Here is a 24,567-nt window from a genome sequence, read left to right on the forward strand (position 1 = left end):
CTCAACACACGTGGTAATTAAGGATGTCCACGTGCAGTGATAATTATAATCTCGTGACAATAATACGTGCTATATATTCACGTTAATTTGTTCAAACATCAGACATAAATGTTTTAGCTTTAATATCACAAATCAACAAGAGCTCACCCTGTATTCCAATAAATATTTTATTTCGCAAAAGAGCAGATTCTTTATTATTTTATAAAATGGCTGACCTGCGAAAATCCCCACGAGAGGTTGCTTCGTATCTGAGAAAGGTTGGTGTTTTATTTTATTTACAATTAATGTTATATCTTCATTTTTTTTCTATGAAATAAATAAAAACAGAACAGCACAATTCCACTTATATCAATATAAATCAGAATAGAATCGTATTTGTTTATTACCTTTATTAACCTAAGCATGTTCTTGAGGATGGTTTCATGATAGTTGCTTAAGTTTCTTTTTCGTGAATCCAAACAATATAACGATTTTTGGTAACTTTTGAACTAATTTTAATAAATCAGTTTTAATAAGTAACTCATTGTGTATCCCTTGCAGGTACGCAAGCCCCTAGTTGAGCGTCAACGCCGTGAGAGGATGAACGCGAGTATTGACCGCCTCAAGCTCCTGATCGCGGACACCATCCGGGAACAGGTACGCCCTGGCATGACAGTTCTAAAAAGCAAATGCCATTTTGTTAATTTTTATTTCAAATGCCATCGCATGTTTAATAGTTTGTATAATAAAACACATGTTGTTAAATGTAGCTTCCTATATTTCAAACCTTTGAAAAAACATGAAATCAGTCTGAGCTAGCCAAACGACACAGTAAACGTCTGCTTGCACGCCATGCCAACCGGGCACAACATCATCATAAATATTCAAATTAAGATTAACCAAACATTGAAGTGTCGTCTGTGGGAAATATGATATGATATAGTAAAACCTTAATAAATCAAACATCGCAGAATCACAGAATTTCAATCTTTTTTTTATAAAGAACAAAATGATGAGGTTATTCTTTTGATTTCTAAAATTTCATGTTTGCATCAGTTAATCTAACGCCAGATTTGGTATGCTATCATCAGGTGTCATCAATGACGCGTGTGGACAAGGCGGACATTTTGGAGCTCACCGTCTTTCATCTGACACGTCTACAGCAGCGGCAACGGGGCCTTCGCATAGCCACCGAAACCACAGAGGGCGCTTCCTCAGCAACCTCTTACAAGACTGGCTACCGGGACTGCGCACGGCAGACTGTCACCTACCTGTCTGCGAACAGTTATTGTAGTCCGGAAGTTGCTACCAGCGTCAGTGGACATTTGAGGAGCGTCTATGAGCAAACACAGAACAGTAGCCAGGCTGGTAAGGATCGTCTTCAAGAAGTTCATAATCGGATTCCACAGATCGAGAATCGGGTGCCATTTATATTTAACCCGCATGCCGTTTTCATGTCAACGCCGAGAAGATCAAACGAAGGACAGTGTGCATTGACGAGTCAAATTTCAACAACCTCTCCGAGAACCCTAGAATGTTCGCCGATCTTGCGGATGACGAAAGGCTATGATGACGTCATCATTCATAATTCCAGTACTCTTAATATGAGTTTCCTGAACAGTGATTCAGGATTTGCTAGTATTGACGTGTCCACTGACATTCAATCTTTGGGGTCAGATCGCTGTGTTTCGTTTGACCGGAGTGAGGAGGCTGAAAGTGGTCAAGTGTCCAAGGACAATGTATGGCGCCCGTGGTAGAATGTGGATTTGTATATAATTAATGTATACACACATGAGCTGTTACTTTATTTTGTTAAGAAGTGTTATAGTTGTATACATGAAGTATGAAAAAGGGAGCATGACTTCTGCATTATAGGCATTTCTTTATACATTCATGTACATGATTGGCATACATGAAAAATAAATGAAACTAGCAAATTTGATTTCCTTTTGATTTGTAGACCCTTTCTGTGAGTTGGTTTAAACAGTACTTGTCAGACATTTTGCAAATTTTATATAAGATTAGAATTTTGGAGGAAGTAAAAGGCTTATTTGCTTTATACATTGCTAGGATTGGCTTACTTCCGATGAAAGTACATCTATATACAAGTACTGTTATTGATAATAGATAAACAATAGTTTTGTAATTGTCATTGATGAAGCTATCTGTGCCCCACCATTAGGCTCAAGAAGGGGGTTAAGGCAATATTTAGCATCACACCCTTGCAGAATATCGGGCATCACCTATCCTTGATGGGTGAGGGGGGGGGGGGATCCTGCCGGTAGAGTTGTTTCGAATTTGTAAAAATCCTGCCTGTCGGCAATTATCTCATATGTTTTGTGCCCTGTATGCCGACTCCGTGGGTGCTCATTGTCACGTAACGGAGTTACGTATAAAACACTTTAAAGTAATAACAAAAAATCAAAAGTAGACTTCAAAGTTTATTTGGAACGAAAAACAAATATTTCATCATAATTATCAAAGATAGATTTGTATGTAAATTGCCTAGACCTAGCAGTCGACAGATCGTGATAGCCGCTGGCTATTAATCCAATTAGCTTGACAGTTCATGACTGTAAAAAGACGTTCTTTGTATGTAACCAGAAATTAAATGGGTGGTTGATAGGCACGCCTGACAAGAGCTATGAGTATATATGAAAGCATATTGGAAATATAGTGAGAGACAGTTGGGTTAGGCAAGGCAAGGAGAGCGGCCTTGGGTCCTTAATGGACGGCAGTTAGGATGCGGGATTACCTTAAATGTCATGCTGTATTATATACTGATTATTATACTTAGAAAGAACGTGGAACAATAAAGACTTAGAACACTTGAACAGTTGTTGGTTGTTTACTGAACGAACTATCACGAAAGTTAAGTGAACAGTAGCATTACGTGACATCATGTATCCGGGTTCATGTCAGAAGTCATATACATGTACACCCTAGTCTCTATGAGTTGTCATAGATTACACCTGCTCTTTGGGACTGACGGGGACATCACTAAGAAGGTATTTTTAAGGCTATTTATTATCTATCTTCTTCACATAAATTCAGAAATATACTACACGTTTTTCTCTGTACGACTGTACACCCTTTTCAATAATGACAGCAACACACAGACTTTCTTCCTTAGTAACAAGTGGAGTAGTATTTCCTGCAACAAACAAAATGTGCGTTTTTAGATTTTCGAAATGCGTTTGATTCTTTGAATCGTAAGTCATGGAAACACCATTAACATTGCAATAATTATCGGAAACTAACATTGTTGTGGAAAACTGTCCATTACACTTACGGATACAGGGCCAGTCAACCTAAATATTATCCTGGTGAACTTTTCATTTAATATGGTAGAACAAAATACATGAAGAGAATGCATTTTCAAAACTAAATTAGCCAAATATAATCTATAAAACTCAAATAACATGTTTAGAAATTACATTTGTCGGTTTCTTTATACATGTATGGAGGAACTAAATAAAGCGCGTTCCTCTCACGTAAAATCTGGTCTGACCCTGCATTATAAACTCTTACCATCCATACAGTCCACCCCCAGCGCGTTACTCTCACGTAAAATATTGGCTGACTCTGCATTATAAACTCTTACCATCCAAACAGTCCATCCCCAGCGCGTTCCTCTTACTTAAAATATGGTCTGACCATGTATTATAAACTCTTACCATCCATGCAGTTAATGAAATGGTCCAGCTCCGCAGCAAATGGTGCCTCAAACCTCTGTGGGAAGGAGTTAAAGAGACGACGAGTGGAACCACAACTTTCCCCGTCTATAACTGTAGAACTCTCCCGGGGGTTCTCTGCCAGTGCCATACCGCCTGTGCCGAATGCCTAATATTTAAAACAGTTGATTAATTTTATTAAAAAAATATATGCGTTGTCGGCAGGATTCGAACCTGCGCGGGAAGATCCCAATGGATTTGGGATCATAATAGTTATGAATTGTCCTTAGCATAATAATATACACACCTTTGATGACATTAAGTGTAGACATAACGATATCTTTCGGTAACATATCAGTTCAGATAGTTCAGTTTCAAAATAATCAGTATCGACAACATTATTAACGTCTAAGTTCACAGTTTAATGGTCATAGGTGTATAATATTACGATCGGAAATACCTGAATTGCTGCAGGGTATTTGCGAAACTGTACGTAAACGTGAACTTGTACATTTAGTTCACTTTCTATGCATTAGACCCATTACGTCATCCAGGATGTCTATACGTTTAGGATATAAAAAAGCCCATATGATTTGTGTTAAGATAAACAAAATATTAGCCTTCATATTTTTAGTAGGTACATGGCCATAAACTCTCGCGTTAAACATCGCCAAAATATCGCTTATTTTACTTGTACACAAATCATATGCCTTATTTTAATTATTAGTCAATGAGTTAAACATGATAATGCATTAAAACATGCATCAACCTTTATTGTGCGCCTATGAGTGAACATTAGTAAACGACTTTTTATAAACATGTTACATTTATAAAGGTTAATATTTTTATCTGTACCTTAATCATATACTTGGTTGTTTTTAAAATTAAAGTCAACCAAGTAAAAAATGAAATGCATTAAAACTAAAAAGAAAATGCATCCACCTTTAAACTCAACTTCATCTTGTACCTACACGTATAAATACACGTACTCGCCATCTTGTACCTACACGTATAAATACACGTACTCGCCATCTTGTACCTACACGTATAAATACACGTACTCACCATCTTATACCTACACGTATAAATACACGTACTCGCCATCTTGAACCTACACGTATAAATACACGTACTCGCCATCTTGTACCTACACGTATAAATACACGTACTCGCCATCTTGTACCTACACGTATAAATACACGTACTCACCATCTTGTACCTACACATATAAATACACGTACTCGCCATCTTGTACCTACACGTATAAATACACGTACTCGCCATCTTGTACCTACACGTATAAATACACGTACTCGCCATCTTGTACCTACACGTATAAATACACGTACTCGCCATCTTGTACCTTCACGTATAAATACACGTACTCGCCATCTTGTACCTTCACGTATAAATACACGTACTCGCCATCTTGTACCTACACGTATAAATACACGTACTCGCCATCTTGTACCTACACGTATAAATACACGTACTCGCCATCTTTCGCAAGCGGCTCTCTTTTAATTTAATTATCACTGGTAGAATAATGAATTTCAATGACAAAAAGGATGCGAACCTCGAGACGTATGTCATAGCCGTAAACGCTTTCTCGGAACACGTCCATAGTAACAAAGACTCCATCCGGGTACTTGATGAGGCCCGCCATCGAATCAGGCTGTCCGCATTGCTGACAAAACATTTTTTGTTTCAGTTTCAAATTTATTATGGATACGGAAGGTACGTGCAAAGGTCACATTGTTGGCTTTGTTTCATATTTGAGGTTGTCATCTTTGCTCTTTGTTCGCATATTTTCAGAAGATTAACGGTCGTACCGTTCAATAACTAACATGCGGGTTATACGAACATTTCAATAATGCACGGTACTTATTGCACGGTAAGCTTGTGAATAGCACAAAACAGTTACTACATTCAGCCCTCATCATAGTCGTTATACCTAACTCCCTGTCTCTATCCATTCACAATATCTCACAATGATGGTACATTAAAGATAGTTTATTGTTTCATAAATATAAGAAATTTGGAGGTTCTTTTGTGCTCCATTTTTGAAAATTATTACTTCATAAATAAGCCAGTTCTCAATTATCATTAACAAATATTTGTGTAATTTCGGCCTGGTGACCAAATGTTATTTCGGTATCAAATAAAAAGTATTTGTTTTGCTGTGTTATTAATATATTTTATGAATGTCCAAAATACATTTACGATAAGTTAGTACAGTTTGGTATATTCCGCATCTTACTATAATTGAAACCGGAGGAGAAATGACATATTTTTCAATCGTTCAAGGCCAAAACAATATTATATCTATACTTTTGATTTACTTTTGCACATTAAACACTTCAAATGATTTCTAGTATGGCGTGTATTATAACCGTCCCTTAATAAAATTTTCAACGTTGGTATGTAAAAATACGTTCAATCGTTTACGTAGGTAGTCGGCTTTCCTTGAGGTGAAAAGTAGTTGGACAAGCTTTAGTTTAGTACTAACCAGTACTGTGTCCAGAACAAGCTTTACATTTGGGTGCAGCGAAATCCACTATCGTTCATTGCTCCAAAACCTTAGAATACTGCAGTATTTACGGAATAAACAAAAGTATGCTCTGCGGGTTGTACGAAATAGACAATATGTCCTATAGTTTGTACGGAATAAACAAAAGTATGCTCTGTGGTTTGTACGAAATAGACACTATGTCCTGCAGTATGTACGGAATAAACAAAAGTATGCTCAGCGGTTTGTACGAAGTAAACAGTATCCCATGCGGTTTGTACGAAGTAAACAGTATCCCATGCGGTTTGTACGAAGTAAACAGTATCCCATGCGGTTTGTACGAAATAAACAGTATCCCATGCGGTTTGTACGAAATAAACAGTAGTTTCTGGGGTTTGTACGAAATAAACAGTAGTTTCTGGGGTTTGTACGAAATAAACAGTAGTTTCTGGGGTTTGTACGAAATAAACAGTATCACATGCGGTTTGTACGAAATAAACAGTAGTTTCTGGGGTTTGTACGAAATAAACAGTATCCCATGCGGTTTGTACGAAATAAACAGTATCCCATGCGGTTTGTACGAAATAAACAGTAGTTTCTGGGGTTTGTACGAAATAAACAGTAGTTTCTGGGGTTTGTACGAAATAAACAGTATCCCATGCGGTTTGTACGAAATAAACAGTAGTTTCTGGGGTTTGTACGAAATAAACAGTATCACATGCGGTTTGTACAAAATAAAAATGTATATCCTACGTTTGTATTAGAAACAACCAGTATATAGATTTTATATAATCATTTAATCCATGTTCATGCAGTTTATTCCCCGTGGTTTCATTCGAAATAAACAATATGCGAAATAACCCTATTTTCGCTCGTTAGAAATAAACAGAAAGTGCCCTGAGGCACTATGTATAAAATAAAAAGAATATGCCCTGAGATTCGTACGGAATAAACAGTATATGCCCTGAGATTCGTACGAAATAGACAGTGTATGCCCTGAGGCTCGTACAAAATAAACAGTAAAACATGAGGCTTGTACGAAATAAACAGTATATGCCCTGAGGCTTGTGAGAAATAAACAGTATATACCCTGAGGTTCGTACGAAATAAACAGTAAATGCCATGAGGTTGGTACTAATACAAAGTAAACAGCAAATTGCGTGGTTGTATGAACTATTGGTATAATCGTGGTTTATATGAAATATGTTTCCAATGCATAAAATTTACCATTTTTAAGGCTTTGGACGATGTACTCTGTATGTGTGCTGGTTGGTGACACGACCACAACGGCATCCAGGCTGCAGGGAATAAACGAAATACATATTCATATTTTGTATTCAAAACGAACTGTTATAAAAACTAGAAACTCGAGTTTCTACTTAAATACCATCCAGTAAGAAGTGTAATAAGGTTTAGAGGTACACCATACCATTTCCCATTAGAAAATCGAACAATAATTTAAATTACCCAAACACAGATAACTCATTTGACAATTCATGCGTCAACAGCCTACATTTCTGCGAAGTGATTGGCATGGAGCTCGTCCCCAACATCCACAATGTGGAACATGTCTGTTTTTTCCTGTATCGAGATACATATTAAACTGATCTAAAGTCGGCAATAATATGACAAATGATTGGTCACTCTACCTTTTATCCGACAGTAGTCTGTCCCTCTCCATGGAGGAGAAAAGTGAGAGTTTCATTTGAGGTAGAACTCGTCCTTATTTTTCTGATCCGGAAGATAATAATTTTACCATAGACAAATGATAGGTCATTCTATCTTTTATCCGACAGTAGTTTGTCCCTCTCCATGGAGGAGAAAAAGGGAGTGTTTCCACCGAGGTAGAACTCGTCCTTAACTTACTGAATCAACAAGATAATAATTTTACCATATATAAGCCATTCTACCTTTTATCTGACAAAAGTATGTTCCTCTCCGAGAAGGGAAAGAAGGGGGTGTTCCCATCGAGGTAGAATTCGTCCTTCACTTCCTGTATCCGCCTTGCGTCGTTTTCCACAATCCATGTCAAATCCAGACGACGGTTGCTCAGAATGTTTTTAAGATGGACGCTTGAAATTAGTAACATCGTTGCAATTGTTTTTTGGTGTATTTAGATTGCATGTGCATTCTAAATGATGAAGTACATGTATATAAAGTCAAATATAACAGATGATAGCGCCGCGGAGGCAACGCTAACGTTCGTGTGTGTTTGGTCTGTCTAGAAAGTCGTATTAAAACCAGAGTTACGGTACTTACTATACTTGTAAGTATAGTCTCTGGAAAACTGTGTAACAAGTTCTAGAGACTATCTACCACGAATTGTTCTACTTAGGCTAAGTTTTTTCTCTACGACTCCGGCACCAGAACTACTGCCGCCGAAGGCTATAACAATACCTCTATTTATTTATTTGAACAACAGACGAAGGATTCTGACCTGCAATTCGTCCACAACCAAACAGGCCCACGTTGTAACGTTTTCTGGGGTTTGTACCTTGTGAAGCGTATGTGCGCCGACCAAGGGTCTGTAACGTACATCTTATCAGTTCTGTTTTATGGCCGTTCTTAAGGGTTCATGTAAAAGCTATATACATGTAGATACAATAGATGTGAGTACTTACACAATTTACTTCCGACAGTGCGCTGTAAACTGCCCCAGAAAACAGGAAGTTATTGGTATTCCATTTAACCCTGTTAATTTAAGACATCTACAAAACAACATCATACAGTATTTAATATTCAAACAAATCTTAAAGCCCTATTAAACTTAGATATAGTCGGACACGCACTTAACTCTAAGACGAAGTTTGCTTTGAAAAACTATTACATATTAACTTCATTAAAATAATAAGACAAACATGTACATGGACTGATAGGGGCCAGTAAGTGGTTTAAATTGAGTTTACATTTAGGCCATTATATGGACATTCTCCCCTTTTGTTAAAGCAGCACGCCCTGTTCGGGCCAGTTTATGTGGCTATATAAAGAAAACAGAACTAAATAGCAGGTTAAATAAGGCCGAACGAATGCTTATTATTACCAAACTACCTGATTGTAAAGTCTGTCCACAAAAAGTATAGCTTTGTTTAACTTAAGAATGTTTAACAATACCAGGAACAGTAACAATGATGACAACTTCTCTGTGTATATCAAAATAAAATTAAATCCTTCAGTTGTACATTTAAGAAAAACAGAACAAATATACTTCAAACATATTGGTGTACCCCTACCCCCTCAACCGCCAACCTTTCACCGTGGCTGGGATCACCAGACATCCAAAAGTCACATACTTGTGTATTGGAAACCTTTATAAAGGTCTATTTCGTATAAAATAATAGCTGAATTAATATACCACCTTTATTCTAATGCATATCCGACAAACTACGTTTTGAATTTATTGACTAAAGAAAAATAACAAAGAATGTCCAAAACTGGGCCAATATTCACTGACATCTTGAGACTAAATGAAAGTGAATCTTTCATGTGGTCACACAGTCAGTAGTTTTCATCTTAATGTTAAACTGGTGTCTTTACAATATGAGCTTGTTTGTAAATATGGCCGCAGGTCTTAAAAGCCATGATTTGTCAAAGCGGTCATATTTCTGAAAACAGCTCCTTAAACGATTGTTAAATGACCAACGAACGGACGGACACAACTAAATGCAACTTTTACTAAACTGCACTCTATTTGATTGACCGTTTATACATACAAATATATTATATTTGTCTTGAAATGAGCCAATTTTTTGCGTAAATGTTTTAAACCCAGTGATGTAAGATTGCTGACAAAATATCGCAGTTTTCATATTTACGTTCGAAAGTTAAATGGCTAAAAGCGTTACTTACGCTTTGATGAACAATAAGTTTTGAGCATACAAAAACAACAATTTTATAAGGCCGGGGTGCCTGACCCAAATATCCTACCGGACAGCAATTAATCCTATTTGGCAGAGGAGGCGTGGGTAATCTGGTTTATGAGGTCTGTTCTGGTCAGCAGATTTGATTGTAAACATTCCCAGGGCTAGTGGTGTTATATGGAGCTACTGATAAGAGTGGTACAGAAGATTTTATCCATCGGGTTTTTCATTTGAGAAAAAGATAAATAAATTTCATATACCATGATTATATTAATAAAAAGTTTGGTTGTTGCATGAATCATTAATTAAGAGTTTGGTTGTTGTAACTCAGTTCAGTAGCTCTAAAAGACAAAAAATAATTTTAATTTTAGTTTTATTATCATTAATCTAATGATATACAGTCAATATAACATAACTTGCATGCTTTACCAAGAGTTTAATATGTAATATTGCCACTGTTCAGAATTTATACAGCTTTGTCTAGTTTACAATGAACTACATATCTCATTTTTAGAAATCTCATTGACCTTGAATACATCATCGTCGGTGATGTCCACGTGGTCTGTATATGGAGACCATGTTCTTATTCTATACTTGGATTCTATATCTGTGTAAAGGGGCTTTATAATTCTTTTTTCCCACTTTTCGGCGTGGTGCCCGTGGGTCTTGTGGATTCCATTCTGAAGTGTACGGGCGGTCTACATTTTCGTTCCAATGCAGAACACTCAGCAGGGAACGAACGTTATATGTCGCATCACTGAAGGCTATCCATTTATATTGGAAGATATTCATTACATTGTTCAAAGATTCCACATACGAAGTATCTCTTGCCAGAACATAATCCTCAGAGTACTTATAAATTTCAGAGCCTTCAATGACACTCTTCAAAATTTGTTGGGCTTTTGGACTAGTTATCACAGTCCTTGAAGGCTCATAATTGGGATCTTTTTGGCATCTTGATGTGAGGTGGCAATAGGAATGCTCATTTTTGTAGTGGGCAGTTATATTGTTCGGCGTAGTTTTTAGCATGACGGTTTTTTTTCGCAGTTTCTCACAAACCAGTGAAAGTGGGTTGTCACTGGCTCTACCGTGTCATCAGCCTCCTGAGACCATGAAGTTCCTTCCTTATACCTTGGTCCTGAGGATACCATTTGCATGGCCTGTTTTACTTTTTTTACTTCATGCCATAAATCATATTGATTAGTCACTACCACTTTATCTTTCACCGTTTATGTCATTTTTCACCTATCACAACAACACTACTATCTTTTGCGTTTTTACGCAACTTGCTGACACGCACAAACTGACATTTGTGTCTTTTCTATCTATTTTTAAAAATGAAGATGTAGCTGCACCCTGTGTATGATCAGAATTTTGTTTCTCAATAAAAGAGTCCAGTGCTGCTTCAATAATATCTGCATTGTTTACAGTTTGTTTAGGTTTGAAACAAAACTATTTCTTGCATGCTGCATTTTGTTAATAATACCGTTTTTTCTCTCTTCATCACCAGGAATTTCGATTTTGAAGCTAGGTGGCTTTGTTCTTTTCATTTTCAAAGGTTATGTATTCCAACAATTGTTCACTATGTTTTAACAGTCATATAGTATACTAAATGATAGCAGTATTTAATTATGTTGCTTGTTTAATAGATATATTCTGAATCACAGAATGAATGTATCCTTCAATAAATGCAAGCAAGATAAGGAGGAAATGTTTTTTATGACTATTTTGCATTGATATAGAGACCGTACTGTGACCAAAATTTTCCATGGGAAAATGCTTCAGTTTCGTATAAGCCACCTCCATGAGAAGACTGCATGTATATACTTGATCTTATTTTCCTGATTTTATCAATTTTATCTACAAATTAACAACTTTCATGAAGAAAATGGATGAAACTGTTCAGTCTGAAGACAATGAAAACATACGTGTGACTTTGGAGTTATTATCAGAACAATAAGAAACTATACAACAATTATTTGATCACTATAATTCAGATAACCAAGAAATTAAAAAAAAACGATCGCTGAGATGCATTGAGGAAGAAACACTGTCTACTGATTCACAAAATCCAAAGGAACAAGCTTTTGAGAGTGCTGCTGCTGCTTTTACGATTGAACAGGATCAAGATCAAGATGAGTGTTGTTTCTGTTTATGCAGACCATGAATAACAAATGAAACTAACATGCAATTATGCTGGGAAACAGAAAAAGTTACTCCACATTACAGAAACTGTGGACTACGCAAAGAAAAACATAAACGTTTCTAGATACCACAGAAATGCATGAAGTGATCCACGTTATGTTAGTGCAAAATCTGTAGCTATGAAAAGAGATAAACGATCTAAGAAATATGTTTGGCACAGACGTGATATAATGCCAAAATGCGTTTTGAACTTAGTTAGAGACTGGTTTAATAACCCTTTAGGAAAACCATACATGGGGCATTTATGGAAGTAGCAAATATATGACTCTTGTGGCCAAATATTGGCACTAAATAACAAATACTTCCACAAATAATTGTGTTATAATAAGCCATACTATTTTTAGCCCAGATAACGGATGTTTCCCGTCATATGTCAGTTACAACCTCAAACTATGATAGTAAACCTGTAGTAAACAGGAATCGGTAGTGAAATTCAGTTGGCTGTTAGAGGGGTCATGAACTTTCAAGATCTGGGATGGCTAGGAAAGGACATCGTACGTTAAGGGGCATATACGGCCTCTATATTTAAAATATATTTAATTACAAACTGCTGTTACAGACAGTTATTAATAAATAGAGTAACATGTAAAGTGCATTTTATTCAGAATAGTCTCCCGCTCAGGCAACAGATTACGTCATAATATGAATATGTTTGACAGTTATAAAAATATCTAGAATTACTATTTATAACAGTTTGAGAGACTCGAAATTTTCAAGATATGTTTATGATACATTTAATAAACCATGTGACAAATTTGAGCAATTTTTGTATATTCATTTCTTGTATTTTCGAAAAAATGTACAAGCAGTTTGTTCTAGCATACAGCGCTGTGAGGTCAAGTGAAGTGGCCATTTTTCTGGCTGTCTGCCTTTTTTACTATTAACATGAGTACCTGCGATCTGATCTTTTGTAAGCAGTCTTACATCTCTGGTCTCTTACAATTACGCAAACATTTACTGAGTCTAAGACTAAACAAAACGTTATCAAAACAGTCAATCTGTGCGAGTGTGGCGTCAAGTTGAAGGAAGTTTTGATTATTTATATTCAGTTCCAATCATTTAAAACAAAGCTTGCAATTGGTAATTAATTAGACTAATTTGAGAGTTTGAACTGATTAAAGGCACATTGGCAATAACTTAAAGGTGTCATTTTCTTTTATTCACTCATTCAAATACATGAATGGACAAATGAAGTAATATCAAATGTAAATTGAACAAATACGATGACAATTACTTGAAGTTGTCCATCTATTTACTCAAAACACGCGTCAATTAAGGATCTCCACGTAAAGCGATAATAACAAACTCATGACAAATGACACGTGAAGCACATGCTATATATACCTGCCAAATTCCGCAACCGTCAGACATAAGCCTTTAAGAATTATCAGCACGATACAAGGTGTTGACTCTGTACAGTTGGGTAGGTTCCCATTGTATATCGAAAGACATGTATGAATGGTTATGTATTTCTTAAAACTTCATATACTCAAGCAAGATAATTGCATTTTAAATGTTATATTTCAGGATCAAATCTATAGTGTTGAACATCATTCTTCTACGAACTGGGCACCAAAGGTCAAGGAAATTCTCCAATCATCTGGTCTTTATGAAGTATGGTTATACCCTGGGTCGGTAAAAATGGACGTATTTGTTAAAAGTAGACTCAGAGATATTTATATCAGCAATTGGAGGTCGGAATTAGACTTGTCTTCGTCTCTAGATGGTTCAAAGAAATTAAAGAAAATTTTGAACAATCCTCATATCTCAGTTTGTTGAAAACACACAGCATAGAAGTATTTTTTTTCTAAACTACGCTCATCATCTCATAAACTTAATACAGAAATACGTCGACACAATACGGTTCCTAGGAAGGATAAAAAATGTACACTCTGTTATTTAAATGATACTGAGGACGAGTTTCATTTCGTCCTCAAATGTCCAGTATATGCGGACCTAAGACGTCAATATATTTCGAAGTATTACTACACTCATACGAGTTTGATGAAATATATTGTTTTAAAGTAATAACCAAACCATCCTAAGGAAGTTATCACTTTACTGTGATAAGTCCTTCAAATTACGTGATTCCTTAATATAATATAAATATTTGCTATGTTTTTTTCCTTCTGTGTATTATTGACTGTTTCATAACTGTAGTGTTCAAACTTAAATCTGTAGATCCGTAGGACATACGAGATGTACAACTATTCTTATTTCTTTTGTGTTTTTTGTTTGTTTGTTTTGCTGTTTTGTATTATTAATATTCTTACGCAGTTAGCCACAAAACTTGTATGTACCACGCAGCATGAACCTTGCGGCTGTTTTAATCAAAGTACAGCAGTATATATATATATATATATATATATATATATATATATGTATATAACACACAACTTCGGGCCATATGGCATTATAAGGACCGGTCTGTCAGCCCGTGGTGTGTTATATTTTTTATATTATACCGAACATTTTTCATTACAATTCAATATTTTTAAAGCGATTTAAATGTGTTTTATTGAACAAAGCTAGTAATGTTTACTTGCGACAAGTTTTCGCCGTTGTGAAAATAGCAAGCCGCACTTAACAATTGTATGACGTCAGCGGTCCATATTACATTTTTGGCGAGGTCCGAACCGGCCAAAAATATAATATGGACCGCTGACGTCTTTAAACTAGATTTTCATCAAAATACAGTGATAAACCGACCGATTGAGTTTATATATATATTTTTAACAGTTTCTCAGACAATTGTTTCAGAAATTGAATATAAATGAAAGCACGGATTATCCTTATATTTAAGTGACCATTTTTTATTCATTTCGCTCTATCAACATACTATTTTAATTTACTATTGCAATTAGACCCCCAGGACATTACCAGGATGCTCACATCATTTCAATAGGAATACAAGACGAATTTTGATGCAAAACATCAAAGGCATCGCGAATATTTTTGAAACATGACAAAAAGGAAGCAGATGCAGTTCACCAGCATACCAAATTTGAGGTACCTGTATACAAGTATTCTTTAGATATTGAACGAATTCGGGATTTCAGCTCAAAGTCACCAAGACCTTGTCTCTTCTCTTGACCAACCGACGTCAAAATAGTTAGGGTATTGGTCATGTTTAGAGGACCTCTACCAGTTCCAGGTATCGAAGTCTCTAGGCCTAAGCATTTTCAATTATTATTATTAGGAAACTGCGTATTTAAGCTACGGTCACATTGTCCTTGAACTTTGACCCACTGACCTCGAAAACAATAGGGCTCATCTGCTGGTTATGGCCAACCTGCCAACAAAGTTTGAGGTCCTTTGGCCATAGTGTTTTTCATATATTGATCGGCAACCGATATGCAGCTGAATGTAATCTTAAGGGCACCACGACATTGATCTTTGGCTAACTGACTTCATCTAACAATCCTTGATAAACATACCTAGTTTTTTTATATATATAGTATGTATGTACTGTGCTGCTTGTGGAGTTTTGAGCTGTTCTTCCATGTTTCTTGTCTGTGATTTTAAGTTATATGTCTTTGGCGTTTACTCAATGCCAATAAACCGGGTTTATGTTTAAACTATTTGCTACTGAGCTTGTTTCTGTAGCTTTTCGCATAAATATTCAAAAACAGAAGGCTTTATCTGCTAGTCATGACCAACCTGCCTACCAAGTCTTGGCCTTAGCGTTCTTCAGATAATGATCAGAAACCGTGGGGGCGGACGGATGGACGGACAGGCGATCAGATAAATATATGCCACCTTTTGTGGCATAAAAATCCCAGGTGCTGTAATACAATCAAATATGAACTTAAGGTTTTATGTTTTTAGTTATAAGTTTAGTTGGTGGATAAGGGTAATTTTATACTCTTCCATTTTATAAGGGGTATGATAATTAAAACTGAGCATGTATTAAAAAAAACTTAAGTCATTTAATAACTAAAGTCGATTTTCTAAAATGTTCATGGTCAAATTAAGAAAAAACAACAACAAGTATTTTAACATTAAATTATTTGTATTACATACAATAAATGAAATTTAAGTATTTCAGATATAATTGAGTTATTATATCGTATGGCCAAAAAAAACTTAACCGTAGAAAAGTTAGAAAGTGATTTTTATTGAATACCAACCCAGAAGCTTAGAATTTAAGATGTTAAAACTGCTTTAGCATAGAAATGTTAGTAGTATTCATCTTTTTATCTAAATTTAACCTCGAATATAATTTAAGTTTTAAGTCCTAATCCTAGTATATTTTAGTAATGTGAACTTATCGAAATGTATGTACTTAGTATATCCAAATGACTTATCTTAACTGTTTAGACATTTTTTGAACGTTTGATTAAAAATGCAATTACCGTTAAAACAAACATGCCATAAATCCGAAATAATAGCCCGAGTTGGCTCAAGACCACAGTTATCTGCCCCCCATTGACCAAGATCCGGATGTTAATACAGAAAAAAGAGTGCTTGTGTTCAAGTATCAATATTTTATTAAAATTGAATGAAAAAGAAGCAAAAGATGTTCTTTTTGAAGAGAACTTGACTGAATTTGACACTCTATTGCAGAAATTGATAGTTTTCAGTGTAAATATTGGAAAAATCATAGCTTGTGGAAGTCTGAAAATTAGTTGTTTGTAGCCGATTGACTCCTTGGCGGAAGGGTTATGTATTTGAACTCAATTTTGACAGTCGGGTCAATGGTCAACATGGTGTTTTCTTGTGTTAATTTTTTGTGTCTTGAATTGTTCTAGAGATGCCATGTCCTTGTTTTTCAATTGGGATGTGTATAAAGTCAAAAGCCAGGTTAGTGTCTATATGAAACATATAGTAAAAATAACTGTGGTCTCACGCCAGTTAAGCGCACAACGTCGCTCCAAAATAACATATCACATAAACTTCTTAATGCTAAGATTACCATATTGCTTATTAAACGAATACTTTTCAAATATTTACTAAGAAGTAATTCATTAAATAATCATACTAACACTGCTATTTTCATAAATTATTTAATTTTAAAGCTAAAACATATTAATTTAAGAAAATGGTGGTTATAAGACACTGATACGGCCATGATTATTGCAAAGTTGGGCTACGTACAGTTCCTACATTATATCATTCATACGGTTATATTTAATGAATTGTCATGGAAATTTCAAGTCTATCCATTTATAAAAATCAGATTATTATATATATGCGAAACACCCTCCGAAATCTTTTTTGAGCTTTGTTGAATCGGGTCGTACGATTCGTAAACCTAGCTATAAAATACCGTAGCCTACGAGTTTTGGTACAAGTTATTTAATACCCATGTCCAAAGGTTTGTAATAACGATTTAAGAGATAAGTTTGGTGTATGTTGATTTTTCTTTTTTCTCAAATCAATTTTTACAATAGTTTGTTCATAAAGGTTGTTTTTTATCAAACATGTCATAGTTTTATTTTACAATAATATTGTTAGCTGGTCCATTTTGATCACGTGACCCTCCATGGTACAACATTAAAGCCTTTTCCGATTTCCAATCATCAATCAACCATACATGAATTGCTTGTATCCCTCAGGGCTTGATAAACTGGTATTTCACGTGCAAACTGTCCACATCCGTCGTCCGAATGTAAAAACGAGGTCGTTTTAAAAAACAACAACATTTGATTATTTTAAAGGAAGTTTATTTTAACTGCCGATCCTAATTCACCTTTACAGAGACCATAATGAAGACTTATTTAAAAGGTGTTATGTTCACGCAGAAACTGTTCGAAATGATTTTTGGCCGTATGATTGCCTTCTAGCAAAGTTATTCTGCCGGACAGTTATTAATATTCATATAATATGTACAATTTCCAACTATTTCTACAAGTGTTTGCAGTATTTTTCAAGCTGATCCCTGGCTGCATTTAAACTCAGACATATCGGATGCGGATCGGATGCGAAATTCAGATACAGAAACAGCCAAAAGTAATTCACCGGTTTGGTTAGGCCGAATACTAACACAGCGTTATGGAATGAAACGTGCGTCGAGGTTTATGTTTAACGAGTTTGGTGGGGTCTATTACTTTTGTCCGCGCCCGCTTGTGCATCCTTAATGTAAGCAGATACTAACACATTCATTGACAAGGTTTGGCTTGAATATATATAGAATTGTGACCAAAACTCCTTTTTAAAACAATAATATATATAATAACTATGATGCAAACACTGATTTTCATAAGCAAACCATACGGAAAACGTTTTCTTTTTTATGTCTATTAATTTGAAAGTTTTTAGGCTGTATACCGCATGGCTACAGAATTAAGTACCTTAAATCGAAATCAGGTATCGTCAGGGCATGGCAATTTCAAAGAGAAAATGCGCCTCTAGAAATATGATGTTCTGCAGTTTACCAAAGTGCGAATTAAAAACCACTTAAATATTCAAATACGTTTATAAGACTGCAACATTAATGTAAATTTGAAAGCAAGTTGAAGAATTTAAGTAAATCTTGGTGAGAAACCCATTGAAGTTAATAATTATAGATAATTAGACACTTTACACAATCAATTTACTTTCGAGATGAAAGAGATGAAAGAAATGCTCATAATTGATATCCTAGTACATATAGCTTTATTAGTAATTATTATGTAACTAGGTGTAAAGTTATCAATTTATATTACCTTTTATAAGTTTATGACAGGAACTTATCTTAGGACTGGCAAAATGTTTAAAAACCAGGTCAACCACTTTAATTCCAAGGGGGTTTTACCAAAGAGGCATTTCCTGTGCATGCGTTGCCAGCGACTTAGCCCAGATCATCCCCTAATATTCCCGGCTGTATTTCAACAGAGGCAGTTATTGCGCGCTCGTTGTAAGTGACACAGACCGGGTAAACCACTCCAATTACAAGGGGAAATCACACAGGCAGTTCTTGCGCGTTCGTTGTCAGTGACACAGATCAGTTAATCAACTCCCATTTCCAGCAAGGTTTACCACAAATGCCGTTCCTGCGCCCGTTGTCAGCGACACAGACCACATCAACCACTCACATTCTCAAAGGGGGAGGGTCACCACAAAGGCTGTTACTGCGCTCGTTGTAAGCGACACAGACCACGTCAACCACTCCGATTCCCAAGGGGTTTTAACACAGAGACAGTTCCTGCGCGCTCGTTCTCAGCGACACTGACGACGTCAACCACACCCATTCCCAGGGGATTTCACCACAAAGGCTGTTAGTGCGCTCGTTGTCAGCGACACAGACCAGGTCAACCACTCCTATTCCCAGGGTGGGTCACCACAGACCACAGAGACTGTTACTGCGCTCGTTGTCAGCGACACAGACCCCGTCAACCACTCCCATTCCCGGGGGGGGGGGGTCACCACAGAGGCTGTTACTGCGCTCGTTATCAGCGACACAGACCACTACAACCACTTTCATTTCCATGGGGGGGGGGGTCACCACAGAGGCTGTTACTGCGCTCGTTGTCAGCGACACAGACCCCGTCAACCACTCCCATTCCCGGGGGGGGGGGGGGGGGGGGTCACCACAGAGGCTGTTACTGCGCTCGTTATCAGCGACACAGACCGCGTCAACCACTTCCATTTCCATGGGGGGGTCACCACAGAGGCTGTTACTGCGCTCGTTGTCAGCGACATAGACCACGTCAACCACTTCCATTCCCAGGGGGATTCACCACAAAGGCTGCTACTGCGCTCGTTGTCAGCGACACAGAGCACGTCAACCACTCCCATTCCCAGGGGGGAGGGGGTGGTCACCACAGAGGCTGTTACTGCGCTCGTTGTCAGCGACACAGACCACATCAACCACTTCCATTCCCAGGGGGGGGGGTCATCACAGAGACTGTTACTGGGCTCGTTGTCAGTGACACAGACCACGTCAACCACTTCCATTCCCAGGGTGTTTCTCCTCAGAGGCTGTTACTGCGCTCGTTGTCGGCGGCACAGACCACTACAACCACTTCCATTCCCAGGTGGGGGGGGGGGTCACCACAGAGGCTGTTAGTTCGCTCGTTGTCAGCGACACAGACCCCGTCAACCACTCCCATTCCCGGGGGGGGGGTCACCACAGAGCCTGTTACTTCGCTCGTTATCAGCGACACAGACCGCGTCAACCACTTCCATTTCCATGGGGGGGGGGGGGGGGGGGGGGTCACCACAGAGGCTGTTTCTACGCTCGTTGTCAGCGACACAGACCACGTCTACCACTTCCATTTTAAGGGTGGGGGGTCACCAAAGAGGCTGCTACTGCGTTTGTTGTCAGCGACACAGACCACGTCAACCACTTCCATTCCCAGGTGGGGGGGGGGGGGGTCACCACAGAGGCTGTTACTGCGCTCGTTGTCAGCGACACAGACAACGTCAACCACTCCCATTCTCAAGGGGTTTTAACACAGAGGCAGTTCCTGCGTGCTCGTTGTCTGCGACACAGACCTGGTCAACCACTCCCATTCCGAAGAGTTTTATCACAGAGGCAGTTTCTACGCGCTCGTTTTCAGCCACACATACCAGGTCAGCCATTCCTTTTTCCATTGAGTTTTACCACAGTGGCAGTTCCTGCGCGCGCTCGTTGTCAGCTACACAGACCAGGTCAACCACTCTCATTCCCAAGGGGGCTTACCACCACAAAAAAGTTCTTGCGCGCTCTTTGTCAGCGACTCAGACAAGGTCAACCACTCCTTTTCAAAGGGGCTTTTACAACAGAGACCGTTCTTGCGCGCGCGTTGTCAGCGATACAGACAAAGTCAACCACTCCCTTTCTCAGGGGGTTTCAACACAGACACAGTTCATATGTGCGCGTAGTCAGCAACTAAGACCAGGTTATGGATGATATGAAATTATAAATGGAAAGGAAGCAAGACCATATAGTTTGCACATTAATTAAGAACAACTGAGCGGGAATACACCAGTTATTTTTTTTATTGGCTTTCAATTAATTTGCTATTCTTGAAATAACTGCGTATGTTCACCTTCTGTAAATCGTTTAATGACGTTGATATCTGCCCCGAAAGTGTCATGGAATGTTAGCAAATTCAGCAGATCCGTCCTTGAGACCATTGTTTATATATTGTGCAACAACAGATACCAGAGAAAATAAACACACTTTGTTCCTTCGATAAAAAAATGTTTCATGTCTACCAATTTTATTTACAAATATCAGTTACCTAAAACGTCAATACGTAAATACCATATTGGGAAGTTAAGCTGTTTTAACGAGAGCTTTAATGTCTTTATCTCGGTTACAACCCGAACTGTAGGACCTTGCACAAAGGAAGGGTAGAGGCAACATATAGCGATCAATTCAGATATCCGGGCTATCACGGAGACTAACGCAGACACCTCTTCCTCATTCCTCACCCACTTGCTTTGTATTCATGAAGTGATTTGGTGGCGCGCACATCGCAGAAATGGAAAATATGACATTATTCAGAACTCACACTCTCAGAATTGTTTAATATCATTTGTCATGCATATTTCGGCTGAACAGTGTTAAATTATATGTTAAGATAACTGACACGTTCGATGTCATGATTAGACAAGATAAAATGTCATAGATAACTGTCATGCTATATCACTTCACGAACATCGAGCGCCTGATAGTAGACAGTCGAGATTTGGGATATCTGGTTGTTGTTTTCAATATTCACTTGCGTTAATTATAACTATTCGTGCCAAGAAACACAGTTACGTTAGATATGCCATATTTTGCGAATGATACAACAATGCATCGTGGAAATACGTTACCTTCTGAAACGGTTAAATGTCTATGTGTAATATTGTCGGTTCCGCTGGGTGTTTTCTAACGCCCAACATATGCCCAAATAAAGGAAGAGAAGCAATTCTCATAACCAACAGCTTATCACAGTCAACATACATCTTATAGGGGTCATTATCCAAGGTTAAACGCATTTGTTTTCAGAAAGGAGCTCATACAATACGTTCACCCTGCAAATTCAGAGCCCTTACATAGTTTCTCCCTAGGTAGTGCATGGAATGATCCACAGTATAAGACACGACGTTCGTGTATGCTTTGTCTAATTCACCCTCGATAAGTGAAAGTGGGCAATATAAACTAAGTTTTGTCAATCCTGAAATCAAATGCAGTACAGTGAAGTTGTGGATATTCCATAATGAAACTTTTTTTCATGCGGCAGATCTAATGTTGAAGGCAATTTTATTTTAAGCAATAGCATACATTGTATTGTCACTTTATCCACTCAGAGCAATAAGATGATATACAATGGAAGCCCATGCAGCTTTGTTCCTGAAAGTAAAATGTCCTCTGGGAATTTGTAATTGTCATCCATTTCTTGGAGCGGAGACAATTATATATTTCATAGTTTATCTTGTCAATATAGAAAAATATACAGTTCACATCAATAACTATTTACATATCGACAAGTACATTACCATACAATTTAGAGATCAATGAAAATATACAGGATCGTTGATATAAGATAAACTTGTCTTAATGTCACAAATGTTAACATTATAAAACGTTCAATTATTACTTAAACGGTAAGAACATTTTATATTATTTTTGTTACATTAAAGTCTAAAACTGGGTTCGATTGAGTAAAACTTGTTGTTGCATATGTGAACTGTTTAATCAAAAGCTGTACTACATAATTAGCATGGCTAACAATAATATCCATTAATGGCATAATGTTTTTAAGCTAGGTTGAATAAAATTACTTCAAAGTTTTAACATATTTAGACAGGATTTAGCAGTTTAGTTTGCATCTCCCTCATGAGATCAGAGGAAGCAAAGCTTTTCAGTATCATTATACGAGTTAAACATTTTGTGAACACTACTAGCCTTCTGGAGCAGTAACTGACGAATTTCATTATATGTCGAACAGTTAACAATTAAGTAACTGATATCTTACTTGTTAAAACGACTGTAGTGATATTTCTGACGCTCCGTGCATGTTGTGATTAACTATATATGTATATATATATACAAAGATATATATATACAAACTGTCAGATGGGAAGGTACTTCAATAATATAAAATATCTTGTCAGACAAATAAGTCCCCAAGAGATTTGATGTGCATATGATATCTTTATATTAAAAAAACCCCAAAAAAACAATGTATCTAGGTTGTGAAGTCAACATGGTTAAATTGTTTATGGCTTCAATACATGAGCTTTTCCGTGCTCCCTCCAAAGCTTACATATACTTGTCAACTCAGGAGGGCATTTAAGAATACGACAGGCGTATTTATCAAGTGGTTTTTAGAGAGCTGTTTCTCTACGACCTCCGTACAGAACACTATAAAAACGAACGCACGCCCTCCTGCCGTGCTTGCAAAAAACTCAATCCTGTTTACCTAAAGCCTGAATAATAACTGATCTGTTTTTTTGAAATTACATGACATTGTTTATTACTGATTGGCAATATATATATATTTATTAATAAACTATTACGTATTTGACGAGATACAGAGACAATTGCTGTACCAATACCAGACAATTGAAGACAATATATGCCAGAACTCGCTCAATATCGACCAAACTCGGCCAATATCAACCAAACTCGCCTAATATGAGTTTCCTCCGTTTTGATTGGCTACTTAGATTAAAAAGTGTCTAGGTTGTGAGGCCAACATGAATAAATTTGTTTAAATAAAGAAACGTAACGGTTTAAACCGTTAATAGCTATGTTGCTTATACTCAACTATTGTACCATGTTAAACCATGTTTTCTCCAGTTTTAAATACACATTAACCCCAATACCGGATTGGCCGCAATGAAAATGAGCGTAGGCATTCGAAACGGATCGAGAGGAAAAATTAAACGCCATTAACCTATACAACACGCTAGTTGTTGAACGTTTTCCTCGACAACATGGTACACACAATTACGTCAATCGCAGCCATTGTTATTGACACTTAGTCTATATAATCACGCTAATGCTCTTGTGTATAATCTCAATAATTTGAGTTCTACCACAGCGAAGCCTTTCTTCCAGTCACAACTAAGCTACAGATCAAGCACGAACAAGAATACCCTCTAACTATTCTACTATTAAAGTAACCAGAAGTGGGGCTGCGTATGCACTCAAGCAACCTAAATGAACGTTTGCTTTCTGAAAACATAGTTAACAGTCCGTATTGTCACCTTGGTGAAAAAGAAGATACATATCACTTGTCGGCGTAAGTTTTCTGAAATCCCTCTGACTTCTTGTGAAATTTACAGAAATAAACTGAATAAAATTTGGATGTTCATTGGTCATTATAAACTTAAACTAGAAGTCACATTGGTCAATTTAAAAATATTAGTAACATAAAATAAAAAAGTATTGTAAACGAGCTCATTATATATCTCTGATTTTTTAAAATTTGAAAAATGT

The 24,567-nt window shown here is 37.0% G+C and overlaps 2 protein-coding genes across 2 annotated transcripts; one reads left to right on the forward strand and one right to left on the reverse strand.

Annotated features, from left to right (window-relative positions):
- The first annotated feature begins 206 nt into the window (after positions 1–206).
- LOC128244530 (transcription factor HES-1-B-like) lies at positions 207–1,736 on the forward strand. Its single transcript, XM_052962529.1, has 3 exons — positions 207–257; positions 541–636; positions 1,071–1,736. Exons 1-3 carry the CDS (start codon positions 207–209, stop codon positions 1,734–1,736), a joined length of 813 nt encoding a protein of 270 aa, XP_052818489.1.
- A 1,293-nt stretch (positions 1,737–3,029) lies between these two features.
- Positions 3,030–9,437, reverse strand: LOC128244531 (uncharacterized). Its single transcript, XM_052962530.1, has 8 exons — positions 9,393–9,437; positions 8,587–8,687; positions 8,073–8,234; positions 7,390–7,460; positions 6,088–6,167; positions 5,230–5,340; positions 3,657–3,822; positions 3,030–3,133 (listed from the first exon to the last, which is right to left on the reverse strand). The coding sequence occupies exons 1-8, from the start codon at positions 9,435–9,437 to the stop codon at positions 3,030–3,032; spliced, it is 840 nt and encodes a 279-aa protein (XP_052818490.1).
- Between the last annotated feature and the right edge of the window lie 15,130 nt (positions 9,438–24,567).

This window comes from Mya arenaria, chromosome 8 (assembly GCF_026914265.1).
Source record: "Mya arenaria isolate MELC-2E11 chromosome 8, ASM2691426v1".
NCBI classification, from domain to species: Eukaryota; Metazoa; Mollusca; class Bivalvia; order Myida; family Myidae; genus Mya; species Mya arenaria.

Coding starts and splice junctions, on each gene's coding strand:
- LOC128244531 (XM_052962530.1), bottom strand. CDS start 9,437: ATGTCTGGTGATCCCAGCCACGGTGAAAGGTTGGCGGTTGAGGGG. Junction 8,688..9,392: donor AAAGGTTGGCGGTTGAGGGG/GTAGGGGTACAC, acceptor TGTACGTTACAG/ACCCTTGGTCGGCGCACATA. Junction 7,461..8,072: donor ATACTTTTGTCAGATAAAAG/GTAGAATGGCTT, acceptor TATTCCCTGCAG/CCTGGATGCCGTTGTGGTCG.
- LOC128244530 (XM_052962529.1), top strand. CDS start 207: ATGGCTGACCTGCGAAAATCCCCACGAGAGGTTGCTTCGTATCTGAGA. Junction 258..540: donor TTGCTTCGTATCTGAGAAAG/GTTGGTGTTTTA, acceptor TATCCCTTGCAG/GTACGCAAGCCCCTAGTTGA. Junction 637..1,070: donor CGGACACCATCCGGGAACAG/GTACGCCCTGGC, acceptor TGCTATCATCAG/GTGTCATCAATGACGCGTGT.